This window comes from Parasteatoda tepidariorum, chromosome 2, assembly GCF_982258835.1.
Source record: "Parasteatoda tepidariorum strain Cologne lab strain chromosome 2, Ptep-v5.0, whole genome shotgun sequence".
Lineage (NCBI taxonomy): Eukaryota > Metazoa > Arthropoda > Arachnida > Araneae > Theridiidae > Parasteatoda > Parasteatoda tepidariorum.
In genome coordinates, this window is record NC_141756.1 from 125174209 (window position 1) to 125192604 (window position 18396).

Consider the following 18396-nt stretch of genomic DNA (forward strand, 5'->3'; position numbering starts at 1 on the left):
ATTTTTACTTCCCAAAGGAAAAATCTTTCTGCAAGAACTCTGTAACGTTCTGCGACAATGTCGCCGTGTCCCAACGATTCTGCAACGTGGTATTATAAACATGTATAACAAAGCAAACTGTATTTTGTAACAGTAATCAAGTTAAATATAAGTGTTATTTAATCAAATACAAAACAATTAGAAAAAAAAAAGAGAATGAAAATATATACAAACCATCGATGAGGCCAAACTATATGCAGTTTTCTGTCTGTACATTGTGTAGTTAAGTTTTGAAGTAAATCATCTTTCTTAATGTCAATAGGAAAATAAACAACTTCACTTTTGCTCCAAATTTGTTGGTCTAAATTTTTAGGTTTGTAGTCAGGCATCACATTTAAAAAACTTGTTATGTTAAACAGAAAAGACTCTCTGTTGAACTTTGAGTTAAATATAACCTTATCTGCAGCTAAACTAGAGATAAAAAAAAAAAACTAAATTTAGAAAGCTAACTTTAAAACATAGATAAATGAAACATACATATATATCTATATATATGTGTGTATGTATGTATGCGCTATTTTCAGAAAAAGTAGAAATTTCAGTTGCCTAATATTTATAACAATAATTGGAACTTTAGCATTAGGAAATGATGGACGGGTTCATGATTTATTTTATGTTGAAATAAATTAACCAATGTGTGTTGTTGTTCATTAACGTTGCACTAGATCTGCACAATGGGCTATTGGCGACGGTCTGGGAAACATTCCTGCGGATGATCCTAATACATGCCGTCACAATTTTGATCCCCTGCAGAGGGGATGGCATCCTCTCTTCGGTAGCCCGACTATCTGTGCGCGAACGTGCACTGTACGGTGGAACAGTTTTACGAGAACCAATACTGCACACCCTCGGACCCTTCGCAGACTGATCCAAGTGATCACCCACCCGCACACTGACCGCAGCCAGTGATGCTTGCCTTGGGTGATCTGCTGGGAACCGGGACACCAATTTGTGTATGCGACATAAAGTACTATAAAAGTTTCATTACTTAAGTTCAGATATTTCTTAAAAATAAGTATAAACTTAATTCAAAAATTTAATTGCTTTTTTTGAAAATGAAAACTATTAAAGTAAACTATTAAATACCAAATAATCGTATGTTGCATCTCTAATTTAGTAGCAGCACTTACTGTTTATTTTTTAAAATTTAATTTTTTTAATCATAATTTTACAGTGTTGAGCATAATCTTGTATGTCCTTACAATTTAAAAACTCCTTGAAAAAGTTTTTTTCGCAATAGCAGACCCCATTTGCACAAATTCACAAAAGCAGGACCCTGGTTGAAAGGATGGGACTGAACGTTTATTTTATATTCACAAATTACGAGTAATTTTTTCACAATTTTACAAAAACGGACCTTTCACAAAATGTCTTGACAGACCCCTGCTCATTAATTCATTGTCGCAACAAATCGAAATCTATTTTTCTTTAAGCTGCTTTCTATCCCTAAGGGCACAAATGTTTTGGCTTAACATTAGTAAAGCGGCTTTAATTTTGGCTACATTATCTACAGATAAATTCGTCAGAATTTGGATCTCTTCCCACACCGTCTAACTATGTATTTACTAAATTTTCTTGACATTAGGACTGGAATGCTCTTCAGTCCAAATCCTTAAAAGAGTTACAAAATTGTTCATGAATGCTGAATAAAAAACTGTCTCTGAAAAAAGAGATAGTCTATTTTGCTAATGTAATATGCTTTAGAAGCTTTTATATATATATATATATATATATATATATATATATATATATATATATATATATATATATATATATATATATATATATATATATATATATATATATATATATATATATCCGTTGTTGAACAGCCGATCCAAGTTTAGGTTTACGACTAATAGTGGCGTGCCAACTTTTTATTGACTGAGGGGGCGAGCCAGCACAAACTTTTGGAGTTGGAGTCATAAACTTTGGTCGTTATATTATTTTAAAATCAATTATATTATTTTGATATTATTATTTAAAATAGTTATTATTTCATTCAAAATAGTTATTTAATCACATTAATCTGTGTAATAGTTGCATAAATTATTTCGGGTGATTATAACGACCATGATTTAATTATTACATTCACACTAATAGTTAACAAAACTAATTTAGGAATCAAAAACAAATTAAAAAGGAAAATTAAATGTTAAAAGTTTTAATTAATGTATTTTATAACTTAAGTCCCTTAAATTTATCTATTCTAATCAATATATTTTATGGATATATTTTGATCGTATTATCACATATATCGTACATTTTGATCGTATCGATTTTGATTAAATTACATAAAATGGTTTTTCGCCCCGCAAAAACAGTTTATTTAGGCATAATTTGTGATTTACATTTTGATTCAAGCATAAACTCTAAAAAAAGGTTTATCAAAATTGAACTAAATGTGCCAAAATAGCACTGGAAAAAATATTAGTTGAATTTTAAACAAATATTGATCAAAATTGAAACAGCATACATTCATATTGAGCAAAATGCATAGTCTCAAAAGTGATGTGGAGAGAAAAATGTGTGAGGGTGGAAAGAAACGGACTACCCTGAAAAACTTTTGATCTAATAATCGGACCTTCACGTTCTAGGGAGTTGAACATTGTTAGTCGTCGACTAATAATGTTCAACTCCGTAACCTTGTAAATTTGAACCAATCCAGAAGACAATGAAACCCCTGGATCAGTACCCCCAGAGGTATGATTTGTTAAGGGAACATGGAGGACTTTGAGACTCGACAGATTTAACTTGCATCAGTCACCATTTACTACACACTTTACTTTTCGGCTTGCCTGGAATTGAACCCAATGCTGCCTAATAAATAAAAAAAGATTGATTTTCTTTGCTTCTCAGCTGGTACTAAGACTAGGAACAACATAACTAATCCTGTATGATAATGGTAATATTGTGTTTTGTAAAAACTTGCCATAATAATTGATTTCTATTTATAGATTCACAATACAAAGATTAATTACCACATGTCATATATAATAGGTAAAATGTTAGCATATTTAAATAAATTATATCCTTTTGAGGATATAATCGTGTGAACTGATTATATCTTTTCTTTATTTTCTTGTCCGGATTTTTAATAAGATTTTTTTTAGATAGATAAAAAATATTTTTTTTAAATATTTTTAAAAATAAATTTTAATAACTTTTATTGTCTTGTCATTATTTTTTATTATTTTCCATATTTTCTCAATATTTTAACTTATTTTATGAGTATTATATACTTGCAGCTTATATGCAGTTAATAAAACTTATTAATTTTCCTCGCATTTCGCTCTTTTCTCTTCGTCTTTATTGTGCTATATATATATATATTTATGGATATATATATATATAGCTATTATATCCATATATATCCATATATATTATGGATATATATATATGGATATATATATATATATATATATATATATATATATATATATATATATATATATATATATATATATATATATATATATATATATATATATATATATTATATATATATATATAACAAAATAAAAAAATACATAAGGAAAAAAAATTAAAAAAATAAAAACAATAAGTTTTATTTACTGCGCATAAGCTGCAAGTAAATAGAACTCATAAAATAAGTTCAAAATCTAGAGAAAACATGGAAAAAATTAAATAACAATGAAAAAAGGGGGGGACAGAAAAAAAATAATAAAAAATAACAAGAAACCGGAAAAAAAATCGAAAAAAAGGAGAAAAAATTAATAAAAATCCGGAAAATAAAAGACATAATCTTTTCATCAGCTCACACGATTATATTTGCAAAAAGGAGTGCTTTCTAGCATTGTATCAATATAACCAAAGCAAAACATATCAATATAATAGTGTGAGAAGCACTTAAAAATTACAACAGATAAAATTGAACACAATTAGTAAAAAATCACGTAAAAACAGAAAATAAAATATAAAGAAAAAACAGAATAAAACATGAAAACAATTCTAGAAAGCGAGTAGCGAATTCAAATGAACTTACATGAACGTGAAATTTTTTAAGAATGATTTAAAATATGCTCGTACCAAAATATGAAACCAAAAGCGCAAATTGAGGTATAAGCGTAAATAGAGGGATTGTGTATTAAAGTGAGTTCTTACTCCAGTACTCTGAAGTGTATTTGATTTGTTAGTTTCCAAGGATGGGCTGGAAAATAGATGCGCGCAAGGTAATATTATACTGGGTAATTTAAAGAAGTTGATAATTAATAATTTTAGAAAATTAACATTTATTTAAGAAAAAAAAGAAATAGAATTAAAAACAAAATAGAAAAGAGAAAGAAACATGAATTGCCTGTTTTGCACATTTATCCACGGATTTGAACGAAATGGATTTGCACTTGGTAAAAATTATATAAATTAACAAAGAAATTTTTTAGTAAATTTATTTACAATAATATACAATTAACTCAATGATTTTATATAAAATTTAATTACTTTAGTTGGGTATCCATTGTTTTTTTATCAAATTTTGAAAGAGTTTATCGATTTGTTTTTTGGATACATAAATATTACTACATATTCTTCCAATTCTATTCATTTCATTAAAAGTGGTATTTAAATAGATGTGCCTAGAAACATTAGAATTCCAAGTAATTAGCTTATTTATATTAAAATTAAAATCATTTCTTTTATCGTATAAATCAACAAAGCAGATATTTTCTTCCTTTATAATACCCAAATCTAAAACAAGAAAATTTTTTATTATCATCATGATTACCTCGGGGTAAATATTATTTAATAAAAAAGTATAATCTTGAAAATTAAGTCATCAATAAATCTAAAAACAAATTTAATATTAAAAGATAATGCTTTTCATAATAATGCAAAAATAAGTTAGCTAAGAGAGATGAATAATTAGATCCTTGTGGTATTCCATCAATTTGAAGAAAAATATCTTTTACCATTGTAAAGATAATTATTAAAAAGATGAAAATTAATTAGAATTTCCCAATAATCAAAATAGCAATAAAGGATATTTTAAAAATCATAGTAATAATTTAAAAGGACATCTTTTAGTTTAGAAAGGGGAATGCTATTGAATCCTGGAAATCAAAAGTCGCAATAGAATTAATTTTATTGTGTTTAAAGAATTCTAAAATAGGTTGATTATTAGAGATAATCCAAGCAAAATCTTCTTTAATAATATTGTTAATAATTTTATTTAAGTAGTTAGAGAAAATGACGTCAGATTTAGTTAGGCAAGTATTAGATCCACGTGTGATTGTTCTAAATTTTAAAGGAATTTTATGAAATTTAGGACCGATAATTAAGTAAGGAAATTGTATATTGCTAAATTTAATTTTTAACCTCTTATATAAAACTAAAAAAATTTTAGTGACAATATTATTTAAATTACTAAGTTTAAAATGTTTACTCTTTTTTAATCTCGTATTTAAAAGTTCAACATAGAATTTTTTACAGAAGATTGCATAATTATTGTTAGCTTTGTCTATAGAGTAATTACAAAATTTTTTTGCAGTTGCTTAATTGATTGAACAATTTTAGATAGAATTTCTTTAAATTATCCAGTATAATATTACCTTGCGCCCATCCCTTTTCGGGCCCATCCTCGGTAACTAACAAATCAAATGCACTTAAGTATTGCAGTAAGAACGCACTTTAATACAGAAACCCTCTATTTACGCTTTTACCTCAATTTGGGCTTTTGGTTTCATCTTTTGAAATCTGGCAATCTTGGTATGCGCATATTTTAAATCATTCTTGAAAAATTTCACATTCATGTAAGTTCATTTGAATTCGCTACTCGCTTTATAGATTTCATTTCATGTCTTATTCGGTTATTTCTTTATATTTTAGTTTCTGTTTTTACGTGATATTTTTGCTTATGGTGTTCAATTTTATTTGTTGTAATTTTTTTGTAAAAATTTTTTTGTAAAAATTTTTTTGAGTGCCCCTTACACTATTGTATTGATGTATTTTGCTTTGGCTATATTGATACAACGTTAGAAAGCACTCTTTTTTGTGGATATGAGGATAAAAAGATTATATCTTTTATTTTTCGGATTTTTATTAATTTTTTTTTCTTCCTTTCTTTTCTTCTGGTTTCCTGTTATTTTTCTACCCCCCCCCCTCCTTTTTTCGTTGTTCTGCAATTTTTTCCATGTTTCCTCTACATTTTGAACTATATATATATATATATATATATATATATATATATATATATATATATATATATATATATATATATATATATATATATATATATATATATATACATATATATATATATATATATATAGCATAATAAACAAATACAAAAAGGAAGAAAAAAACAAGAAGAAAATTACAGAATGAAAAAAGGGGGGAAAAGAAAAATAACAATAAAAATTCCCCAGTTTTTTGTTATTTTTATTATTACTTTTCTTCCCCCCCCCCTTTTTTTAATTGTTCTGTAATTTTTCCATGTTTCCTCCACATTTGAACTGTTCCTATGAATCTCTAAAAAAAGCCTACATTTAAGACACTATTGAAACAAGAACTTGGAATAATGTTCAATTTATCCTTACAAACGTTCGAATAATCAATTTAAGAACTAAGGGGTCACATGCAAACAAACGTTTTTTTGTTCTGATTTCACCTTTTTAGCTGTGTTTTCCATGATATTCTTTATTTTCTTAACATTAAATTTACCAACGAATAAAAAATTTCTATGCTTTTATGATATTTCTTCCCCGTGGAAACTTATATTTCTGCTGTTTAAGGGAACAATATTACACGAAATAGAAATAAATTAAAAGCAGTAAAGATAACATTATATCAGCTTGTTTTCTTCATGAAATCTTAAATCCTAAAGTATATGAAGCAGACGTGTGTCGGCCACCACCGACTAAGTGATCTTCCTCTAGTTAAAAAATGTCCTTTACTTACGGAATTTCTATAGCATTTTTTGTAAGCAACAATCACTGTTTTCACTTCATTGAAACTTAATACTTGTTATGCTACGCCCACATGTTGTTAGCTTGTTTAAATTTTAAAGCAAGTTGAAGTTTAGTGAGTGAGAGGAAAAATATGTGTATAGTAGCTGTTAGATATACGCCTATGCGTTTTACCCTTATCCCCCACTCCACTTTGCATCGCTGTCAGAGAATCAAGATTTTTTTTTTTACTTCGAACAACGAAGTTCACTTGACAGCTGCTTTTCATTATCTAACTGTTATTGCAGCAGCCGTAATAATTTTCTTCGTGTATATAGTTTATTTGTTTTATTAAGTTTGTTTAATAAATGTTTAGTCAAACCATTACAGTCCACTCCATATTATATACAATGCACAGTAGCTTATTATGACAAGACCATTTCATTCGGTATTATGAAATGCAATCAAAATGCATTTTTGTGCTAATGAACAAAAGCACAATTAACAATATTAGCTCCGTGGTTAAGAAACTGATCTGTCATTGTGAGGAACTATGGTTTGATCCCCAGTAGCGGCTTGAAGTTCACCCAGCTTTAGATCCATGGGTACCAACTTGTCTAGGATATAAAAGCAATCTGTGCGCTGGACCTTTAACCTCCATGAACCACAACAGCCTGTCGTATCCAGTTACGTCCCCAAATTTGCTATTCTTATAAATGTTTTTTTTCCCCAAAGATTTTCTTTCAATTCTTGTTTTCAGATTATTGTTTTTATTATAACATATCACAGAACAAATTTTTTTTTTAAATTATTATTATAGCCAACCAGACGACCGAGCGGTTAGCGTGCCTCACTGTGAAGCGAGTGACTGCGGGTTCGGATCCCGATCAGGGCATGGATATTTTCATCTCTGTGTGTTGTTCTCTGCTATGTGATGTGCGAATGTGGTCCACCCTATGAACGGGTATATCTGGGGTTTCAAAAAAATTTCATTGCATTGTTTGCAATAAATTTATCAATTATCTATTTAATTATATGTAAATAATTCATTAAATAGCGACTACTCTAAATAAGTACGTAATTTGACTGAAAATATAAAAGGTTAGATATTTATATTTATTTTACTTATTCTGCACATTTATTCTCGAAATACGCAGTAATTGTTGAACTGTTTTAACTATTTAAAGGCTTAATTCTCACCCAGATAAATTATTTTTAGTTCGGGGACAATAAAATATACTATAAGTTGTTGAGTACTCTGATAATTATAAAAAATAAAATAGTGACTAACAAAAAGTTTCTTATTGAATAAAGTCATTCGGAAATTTAAAAAAAAATTATAATAAATTTCTAGAATAACATTTTCGATTCCGAATTTCGGCTAAGTCGGAAAATTTATCTTTTTAAGCAGACTATAAATCATGACTTTTTAAAAAGTTATTTAGTTTTGTAAATATTTTAGTTTAGTTTTGAAAAAACAAATGTTACAAATGTTGAAAATGGTTATTAGAAAAATACGTTTCTTAATAAAGAAATTTGTTTATTTCATTTTTATCAATAATTTGATTAAAAATACTTGCGACATTATTAAAAAAATAATCCCGAGGAACTGAAGCGGAATGATATTACTTGACTGAAAAACTTCATTCTCTTCAACAAAAAAAATATACTGACTGGAAATAACAGTCGACATGTTTCAAGCGATTAATGAACTGGTGCTCTAGAGAAACACGTCTTTTTTATGACGCAGGTAATTTTATTTATTTACGTCGCACTAGACTTTATTTTCTTATTTTTTAAAAAAAAGATAAAATTGATAAAAATCAAGAATATTACTTATTTTTATTTCTTTATTTTTTCCTTTTACAGGCTGTTTTCTCCCTAACCCAGGATTAGAACTATTTCTAATATTTGACAACAAAATAATATATTGTTAAAAGCTTTATAAACTTTATCATTGCAAATGTTGTACAGGGACCTCTTGAAGTCGGGTTCTACCCTTGTTATGCGGATTATAACCATAACAAATCATCCAGGTAACTTTACTTTCTGCGTTATGATTAGAAAGCGTTGAACATTGATTGCTGTTGTAGCTCATTTACGTCACACTAGAGCTACATAATGGGTTATTGGCTCATCCCTGAGGATGATCCGAAGACATGCCATCACAATTTTGATCCTCTGCAGAGGGGATGGCACCCCTGCTTCGGTAGCCCGACGACCTGCAAACGAAGTCGAACACTTTACGGCAGAGCAGTTTAAGGAGGATCCATACCCACAACCTCGGTCCCTACGCAGACTAATCCAAGTGGTCACCAACCCGCACACTGACCGCAGCCAGTGATGCGTGACTTCGGTGATCTGTCCACTGCGGGACTGAACATTGATTAACACAAATGGATGGTCTATTCAACGCCTATTCAGCCGTAGATGAATAATTTAACAATAACTTGTTAGAAGAAATCTTTTTCCTATTTGTTATGAAACTCTTTTGAACTAGAATATTTTGTCAGTTGGATTAGCGATTTCGTATAGCTCGTTCACTTTAGCTTTTATGCGAGCTTCAGGGCGCATAGTTCCTTTTCCCAGCATGTGCTAGGTCTGTTTTTATTTTTAAGTTTTTAATAAATAGTTTATTTTGGCAATTTAGTTTTATTTCATTATTCGATGGCTCATATTACTTTAATTCATGTTAGTATTCCCCACAGAGCCGATGTTGTTGCTGTCGTCGGCCATTAAGGGAATGGGGGTGCGATTGTTCTTGTTTTCCTGTGACGCCATCTATGGCCAAGAATTCAACTTCTGACGCACCCATAAGTGACACCCGTTTCTATACCCATTAATACAACCTTTTATTCATCCACAGATCGCAATTTTGACCAGAGAAAGATCAATCATCGATTCGGTGTCTCCAGAGTTATAGTTTGTTATGGAGGACTTTGTGACCCGAGAGATTTAACCTGTACCAGTCACCATTTACTACACGAAGAGTCTTTGGCTGGCTGGGTTCGTACTACCGTTCTCAGGAACGTGAGTCCAGCTCTCTACAAACCTGAGAATGTTGCGCCAAATACCAAATGCAGTGTAGGCGGGTGTGAAGCGCCACCTATCTGGCTCCATGTGGTTTGCGCCAGCGCCACCAAACTTGTTCTGGATATTTGGGTTGCTCTGAGAATGGCAAGAAATGTAACGAAGAACTGGAAATATTTTTGAATTGGTTGTGCTTTTTTTTTAAATTTAAAATAAATGTTTGTTTTAGTGTGTTTTTAAAGGTTGACAATCATATAGAAATGATGACTCCCACAATCACAGTCAATCCGGTTAGGAACGACATTTCGGCTATCCCGGCCATTCAATGCCAATGATAAAATAAAATAAAACCGATGAAATAAACATGAGCAGAATAATGATGATCGCCTCTTTAAATCCTGTTCAAGTTAGATTCATATATATATATATACAAATTACGACGATTAATAAATATTAATAAAAATTTATTCTTAATCAAAAGTAAGAAAAAATAAAATAAAATAAATAGTTTCTTTATTAAAAGTGTAAATTTAATTAACACAATTGATGAAATACACAGAAGTTCCTTCACCGTTGTAATGTTTAAATTTACAAAATTTGAGCGTTAATTTATTTTCTCTATTAAATAAGTGTAAAACTTGCTCAGGCTCTAGTTTTTCTCAAACTGGCTTAATTTCTTCAGTTTTCGGTAACGTTGAATCCCGTAATTCAAATTTGAAAACTATTAAGTTCTTGATGCTCCAATTCATTGTATTTCATATAATATTATTACACATAATAAGTAGGAATGATGATATGCATAAAAATGTTCATGTTGCCTCTATCTTCCCTCTTTAATTTAATTTCCAACCTCTTGTATTTGTTTTGTGGTGAATGGCATCATGTTTTTGTTGCTGTTCCACAAAGTGTAAGATAAATTACTAGTGTTATTCTCTTATTCCTGTCGTCATTTATTTTACTATTTGTATTCTTGTTAAGGATTGAAAAATATTGAAGGGAAAATTATTCAGCCTAAAACAGCCCCTTCAATGTATTAAATATGATAAATTCATATACTAAATTTACACTACGATTTATAGTGTTATTTGCCTGCAGATGTTAATGCAGGTTCATATCGGAATTTTAAAATCCTTACATATATACAGAAAATATCATGTTTTAACAATATATCAAGTAATTTTTCCAATTTAACTTATTTACATGATTTTGACATTACATAATATTCAAGCTTCATATGCTCATTTCTCAAAATCAGATTTTTCAAATCGGGAGATGGCAAATTTCGCGAATATTAAACTTTATTATACATATGTCAGTGAGTTACTTCAAATTTAGAGTGTTTAAAATTGTATTCTTTTCAGAAAGCATACATTTCATTTTATGGCACAGAGCTCTTATGATTTAGTTTTTCGTCGATTATTTTTAGAAATTGGGATTTTTAACAAAACAAAAAACAAACACACGCTATTCTGGCGAAAACAAACGTATTAAGAAAAATTCTATTTATAATCCTGAAAATGGTTAATGTAAAGATTATAATATTTTAAATTATGAAATCGATCATGGCGCATGAATATACTGAAATTTAATAAAATTGTGGTCCTCAAAGGAAAAATAACTGGCATAAAAGTTGAGAATATTTATGATAGAAACATGATCTATAGCCTTTAATCTGGTTTTTTTTTTATTTTGAATTGAAAAACTTGAGGAGAAATCCTTATATAAATACATATCTTTTTCTTAATTTAATTAATATATTTTAATTGAAATTTTTTTTTTAAATTTTTCCTATCTACATTAGATTTTTATTTAAATAATTTCATATAAACAACCAAAAGATTAAATAAATTATAGATTATTGACTGGATATTATTATTGCTGGATAAAAGTAATTAGAGAAAATGTCACTTCTTTTTGCGGATATAATTGTGTGAGCTGATGAGAAGATTATATCTTTTATTTTCCGGATTTTTATTGATTTTGTTTCCTTTTTTCGGAATTTTTTTTTCCTCATTTTTTAAAATTTTTTTTTGATTATTATTCCCCCCCCCCCTTTTTTTCCTATACATTCTGAACACACACACACACGCACACACACACACACGCACACACACAGATATATATATATATATATATATATATATAAACAGGTTTTATTAACATTTAAATGCAAAGATATACTTCTTACCACGTAAGTATATCATTGTATCCATGTTGAAAGTATCTCTGCTTCCTCTCTTGAACTGGATAAGCAAGTTGGTTTTCATGAAAATAAACTATTTTGTACAGTTTCATCAAGTCTGGTCTTAAAGCCACAATTTCTGCTAATGGCAGGACTGAACTTGTAAACAGCACACTAAACAAAAGCATTTCAATCATCAGGTTTATGTAAACTATAAAATCTCTGAACAATCCCAACATTCCACTCTACAAAACACATGTGCTTAAAATTATCACTCAAGAATTGAAGTACATAAAAAAACGCACATTAAAAAAGTGATTTACAAACATGATCATGGCATTTATTGAAATATGTCTTAGTCTTACAAAAATAATAAATTAAAAGGATACCAGGGTAAAGACTATGTGGCAATCTACATATTGTAACAATTATGTTGAATCATGCATTTTAAATCATATTGTTATCATTTGATCGCATTATTTTCTCACATAACGATTTAAGGTCATTAGTTGAGGCTCTTTTCGTGATCATTTTTTTTGCTCCCGTTTTACGATGTCACACTCTATTCCAACACACTGTACTACATTGTATATACGGTGGTTGACGAATCTAAGCAGAATAGAAAAGTGTAAAAAATGGCGAGTGAAAGTAATGCAGATGATTTTTCAGATTATGAAGATGTGACAAATATTTAACTCTTTTCATTTGCCCGAGATAATTTGGGATAGTAAATTGATGGTAAATTAAATTTTTTCTACACATAAAAAAAATTAAAATTTCCTTGTATTATTAATAAAATAAAAAAATATGTTGATTTTTTGCATTTTTGTTTTCAAAAAAATTGGTAAGGAAAGTGGTTATAATAAATAGAAATAATAAATAGAATAAATAATAAATAGAAATTAATAATAAATAGAAATTTAGTATATTCAAGAATGCTTATATGACTGTAAAATAATTTTTTTAAAAATTCTAATTTTGACTAGCAATAATGGCATATGATATGCTGAAACGAAAATATATGAATATAATTTATTTAAAACACTAATAACATACTTTAGAAACAAATTTTATGTTCAGAGATAAATTAAGCATTCACAAATCAGGGGTCTGTTTAGAAGACGGACCCTTCACAAAATATCTTTTCATAAAAACGGACCCTTCACAAAATATTTTAACTTAAAAACGGACCCTTCACAAAATGATTTTTCTTTTAATCGGACCCTTCACAAATTTGTTTATCTTCATTATCATTTTGTTAATCGAATAAACCCTTTCCAGGGCAGAAAACAAGAAAGATGGATGTAAACGAATTAAGTTATGTCTTCGGCAGACGATTCTTCCATTATTCGTCCGAAATGAATATTCTGCGTTCATCAGTATAGGCTAAATACCAAATATTTGTATGTTGCATCTCTAATTTAGAAGGAGCAATTGTTGTTTATTTTTTAAAATTTAATTTCTTTACAATTTAAAAACTCCTTGAATTTTTTTTTTTTTTTTGCAATAACGGACCCTATTTGCACAAATTCATAAAAGCGGACCCTGGTTGAAAGAATGTGAGTAATTTTTTCACAATTTCTCGTAAAACGGACCTTTCACAAAATGTCTGGACAGACCCCTGCAAATAGTAATTCCTATATTTCAAACAGCATTAAAACAAATTTATAAAAATATTTAAAGATTCTTAGATAACTTTTAGTAAAAATTGTAAGGTGACAGAAAATTATTAAAACAACTTTTTTTTGGTGAATTTTATTATATTCTTAAAAAATAATTCTTAAGAATTATTTTTTTTAAATAACCAAGAAATACTTTAAGAATACTTTAAATACCAAGAATACTTTATACTTTTCTAATTTAAGAGCAATATATTGATGAGCATAATTTGAGACAATATCTGATTCAAATAATTAGTTCAAAATTAGCACAATTGTAATAATTTTTTTTAACTGCTGAGGAATGCTTTCGTCAACTTTTCAATATTATTTATTTAAACTATCTAAAAATTTAAAGATATTTTGAATAGAAGGCTATTTACAGCCTTCTAAATTCAAAAAAACTTCTAAAACCTTGGGGGGGGGGGAATGCTGATAATAAACCTTATTGAAAGAATTTTTTTTTTTTTTTTGAAAAAAGGAAAGAGCTATAGAAATTTTTCTTTAAAAATATTTAATCAAATTGAGTAAAATACAATGAAGCCTCAACACATCTCCGCTTACATGAAAAGTACTCACTATAATTCATTAAAATCATAAAAAATTGCTCACACAAAAAAGTTAAAGACAAAGCTCAGTGACTGTGAGCGAAATTAAAAAAAAACTTTTTACAGGGTATCTGCTACATTTTAGATATTCAAATCCATGACTAATTCCAAGAATTTTTCGTGACTTAACGAAGTTGCTATTTTCTCTGACAAAAACAAAACAATAAATTAAAAAAAAAGCATTATAATAATTGAAATGATAGGTATAACCAAAACTGTTATACTCTGTATCTTCACATCTATTGATTTTAATTTAAAAAACAGAGTAAAGAAAGAGTTGAAGCAATAAAATAGCTGAAAAAAATACAAAAGCAAATAATTCTTTTTTTCTCCAAAATTATATTCTAAAGATAATTTTCTTGTTCATCCGAAAGGCAAAGGCAGCGGCCGTTTGCCCCCTATCCGGACGAACTTAAAAATGTCAACTGGAAAACGCTACCCTCTTGAAAAGAAATATAATTACATTCTTAAAAAATCTAGCTTTTTTATTTATTTTGTTTTCTTGTAAATGAGAATTAATTAAAAACTTAAAGACGAAAATGTGTTTGATCTACTTGCAATTTACTAACAACTTCCTGTTCACTTATCCTCAGAAAATTCTGAGGGACAATTTGTTTGTTTCCATATGGAAAGTTATTCAACACCCCTGAGGGATAGGGGGAGACAACAAGACTGTCCTAGCTCCTACCCCATCATACTCATGTTACCACACTTTTGATGTATGTACACTTTCTCCGCATTCAATAAAAAAAAAGTATTTTGTTAAACATCACACCGTTCAATGCAAAAAAATTGATTTTTAAATTATTTTGAAACAGTAAAGAACTAAGTTTGTTCTGTCAATCTTTATTTTTTTTTCTAATCTGTTCTTAAACAGTGTATATATTTATATATGCTAATAAATTCAATTATAATTGTTCCTTTATGAGTTAAAATATTAAATAGACTTGTAATAACTACCAAGTCGTCATATGAACTACAATAAAGAGGACCTCAATAATTCTGTAGTTAAAATGCTGGTGCTATTCCATCAGAAATAGTTTTCTAATCATGAAAAGACATAATTTTTTTAAATACAACAAAACAATAAGGATAAGTAAAATGGACATACAAATCAAGATTGTAATCTCTGCCGTTGTCAGAAAAATTCATCTTCCTGTTGAGAAAATTTTAAATGTTTTGTAATTTTAGTTTTTGCGTATTTCACTGTATCCCAAATTTTTTTTAAGCAAATTGAAAAATTTTGCATACAATTACAATCATATCAATCAATCCAATCAATTTCAATTCATTGTTCTAAAGATAATTTCAAGCAAAATATAACTTTTAGTAAACATTTATTACCTACTTTATTTAATGAAAGTCGAAAAACTTTAGAAATGTAAGGTATACAATTTTTTCATCATCTGAAAGAATGCAATTTTAAATGTCAGAATACAAAATTTAAGCAAAATCGGTAAAATAAATCCTGAGAAATAAAAAAAAACTCGTAATTTTGAACTTTGGTCCACTAACTCCTTAATCTTTTGTGTCTATTTTTCGTGACTTAAAATTCATAACTATAAAAGCAAAAGCCAATTTAAATTGTAGAGAAAAGATTGTTTTGTGTTGAATATGTGGTAAACAATAATGTATTAACTGTGTGAAAGGTTATTAGTTGAAGGTGTATGGCAATATGTAAAATACTTCTGCAGGGCGAAACAGAAATCTTGGTGGAAAGTTTGCTTTCAGCTCTGCAGAGAAACAAAAACATAGGTAGACAAATAGCAGCCACATATATTGTCAATTTTTTTTAAAATGTAAGTTGGTTTATAATCGCTTCTCGGACGCAAATTTAAAATTTGTAAGATCATCACAAATTTTAGCTATATTGTTTAAATTTTATATTTTAAGCCGATGGACTTACTCTTTTTCTCAAATGGAGAAATTAGCATTTTGCTGAACTTAGATGTTCAGTTTAAAAGCATCTTCGAATAGAAAAAGGAATCATAATGAGAAATTTAAAAGTCTCTTTGTTATTATTTATACAATACATATTAACATCAAGTTCCCAGATTAAAATAGCCATTTTCTAGTCTGTAAAATTATATACTATGTAACAATTAAAAAAAATAATCGAATTTTAGAATTTAATAGCCATAAACATTTAGAAGTTCGTTCAAAATGGGGCATGATATCTTAAATAAGAATACGTGGATGCAAAACATGTACTTATACTTATAACATTTAAATGATTCAAAAGTCAATTGATGCATATTAAAAATAACATTTTCATAACAAAATGTTCTTTAAATTTTTGTTAAATATGCATGAAATTTCAAATTTTTATTATAGAATAATTTTTGCATTATGAGTTATGAGAGTAAGAAGCGCAGAAATTTTTTGAAATAAAGGTGACTGCTGCAACTATTTTTCTTAATTACAAGAGTAATTTTAAAGCTTACAATGTGTGATAACCATACAGTACCAGGGGTCTGCCCAGGCCTAATTTACTACCCTTTAGCGGTACCTTCACAAATTCAACTTTAGGAAAAACGGTAGTTTCACAAATTCAACTTTACGAAAAACGACAGTTTCACAAAATACTTTTTCTTAAAATTTTATTTTTGTATCCCTTAAGAAACGATAAATTCATATTTTTACCATATTTTTGTGTTGATTTTTCAATATAATTTATAATTTTTCACAAATTATGTCTAAATTTTCTCAAAATAGGTACCTCTCAGCAAAACCTAGACAGACCCCTGAATACAAAATACATTGATAACGGAAAAAAAATTCAATTTAAATTTACATTAAAATGAATCTGCACATTATGGTATTAATATTAGTGATTTCAAATCCTTAGAAACATGCTTGAAAAAAAATGGTGTGAGAAAAAAATGTGAAGTATAAAATTCGTTTTAATTTAAATATTTTGAATTAATTTGTCTGAGTCCTTCTATCGGGGAAGACTTGACCACTTGTCGGGCAAAGTCTGGCGCCATCCTTGCTGAAAGGAAAGAAATACTACTGATTTTTCTGTTCTCATTTTGGAATAAAAAAATTTGCGAATGACTGGCTTGCTTCAGCTAGAATTTTAAATTGATAAAATAAAATAAATAATAACAAAAATTCTAAAATCACAGAAGTTTAAAAGATAATTCGCTCTAGAAAGGATGTTTTTTCTTTTTGAAATAACACCATAATTTTTTAAAGAACATGATAAAAACATTTTACATTTTAATAAAATAAGACTGTGAGCAGCGATTTTGTTCCAAATTCAGATATTTGGAACACTATGAAATTGGGGTGGGGGATAGATTCCATTTTAAAAATTAGATTTTTCGGATACCAAAATTCATGACTTTCCAGGTGCGCAGATACCATGCATAATACATAATACAGCTCAAACGAAAATCTACTGATATTATTCAATGTACTTATACATTTAAAAGCTGAAATTCTAAAATTACGAGAAAGCTAAGTAAAATTTAGAAATAATTATCATTACATGCTCTGATAATGATTATTATATTAATGAGTTTGTTGATTACTAAGCACAAATTTTTCTGATGATTAATATTTAAGAGAGGTAGGGAAAATGTTGATAGCTTTTGTAAACAAATGACTATAAAATTACTTACCGATAATCATGTTCTTTGGGTATTGTATTCGCTATATATAACGGGGATGAAATAGCTCTCCAGTGCCATTTTTTGGCAGTCATAGTAAATAGATCAGAAGTTAATGGAAATAAATCAACAATTAAGTCCATCAGTTGTTTGTGTGATCCACCATAAAATGCTTCGATTAAAAGAATATGTTTTTTACACATAGCTAAATTAGTTATTTTGATTTCGCTTTTTTGGTTTTGATTATTTTGTAACGAATTATATATAAATATATATTTTTTCTTATTTATTTCAAATTACATACTCAGTGGGTTGAGAGACTATTTGGTACTAAATGTTACGCCAAAATATTTCAGCTTATAG

General features: G+C 28.3%; 1 protein-coding gene across 2 annotated transcripts in view; it reads right to left on the minus strand.

Annotated features, from left to right (window-relative positions):
* Window positions 1-18377, minus strand: part of LOC107443063 (tRNA-queuosine alpha-mannosyltransferase) — a 38978-nt gene extending 20601 nt beyond the window's left edge. Inside the window, exons 1-3 of one of the 2 annotated variants that reach the window (XM_016056808.4) lie at window positions 18046-18377; window positions 12160-12327; window positions 214-450 (exon numbers count right to left, since the gene is read on the minus strand). In XM_016056808.4, coding sequence (XP_015912294.3) covers window positions 214-450; window positions 12160-12327; window positions 18046-18236 — 596 coding nt within the window. In that variant the 5' untranslated portion in view covers window positions 18237-18377. The remainder of the gene's footprint in view (window positions 1-213; window positions 451-12159; window positions 12328-18045) is intronic. The other variant, XM_087158281.1, reaches the window with a different exon arrangement.
* Between the last annotated feature and the right edge of the window lie 19 nt (window positions 18378-18396).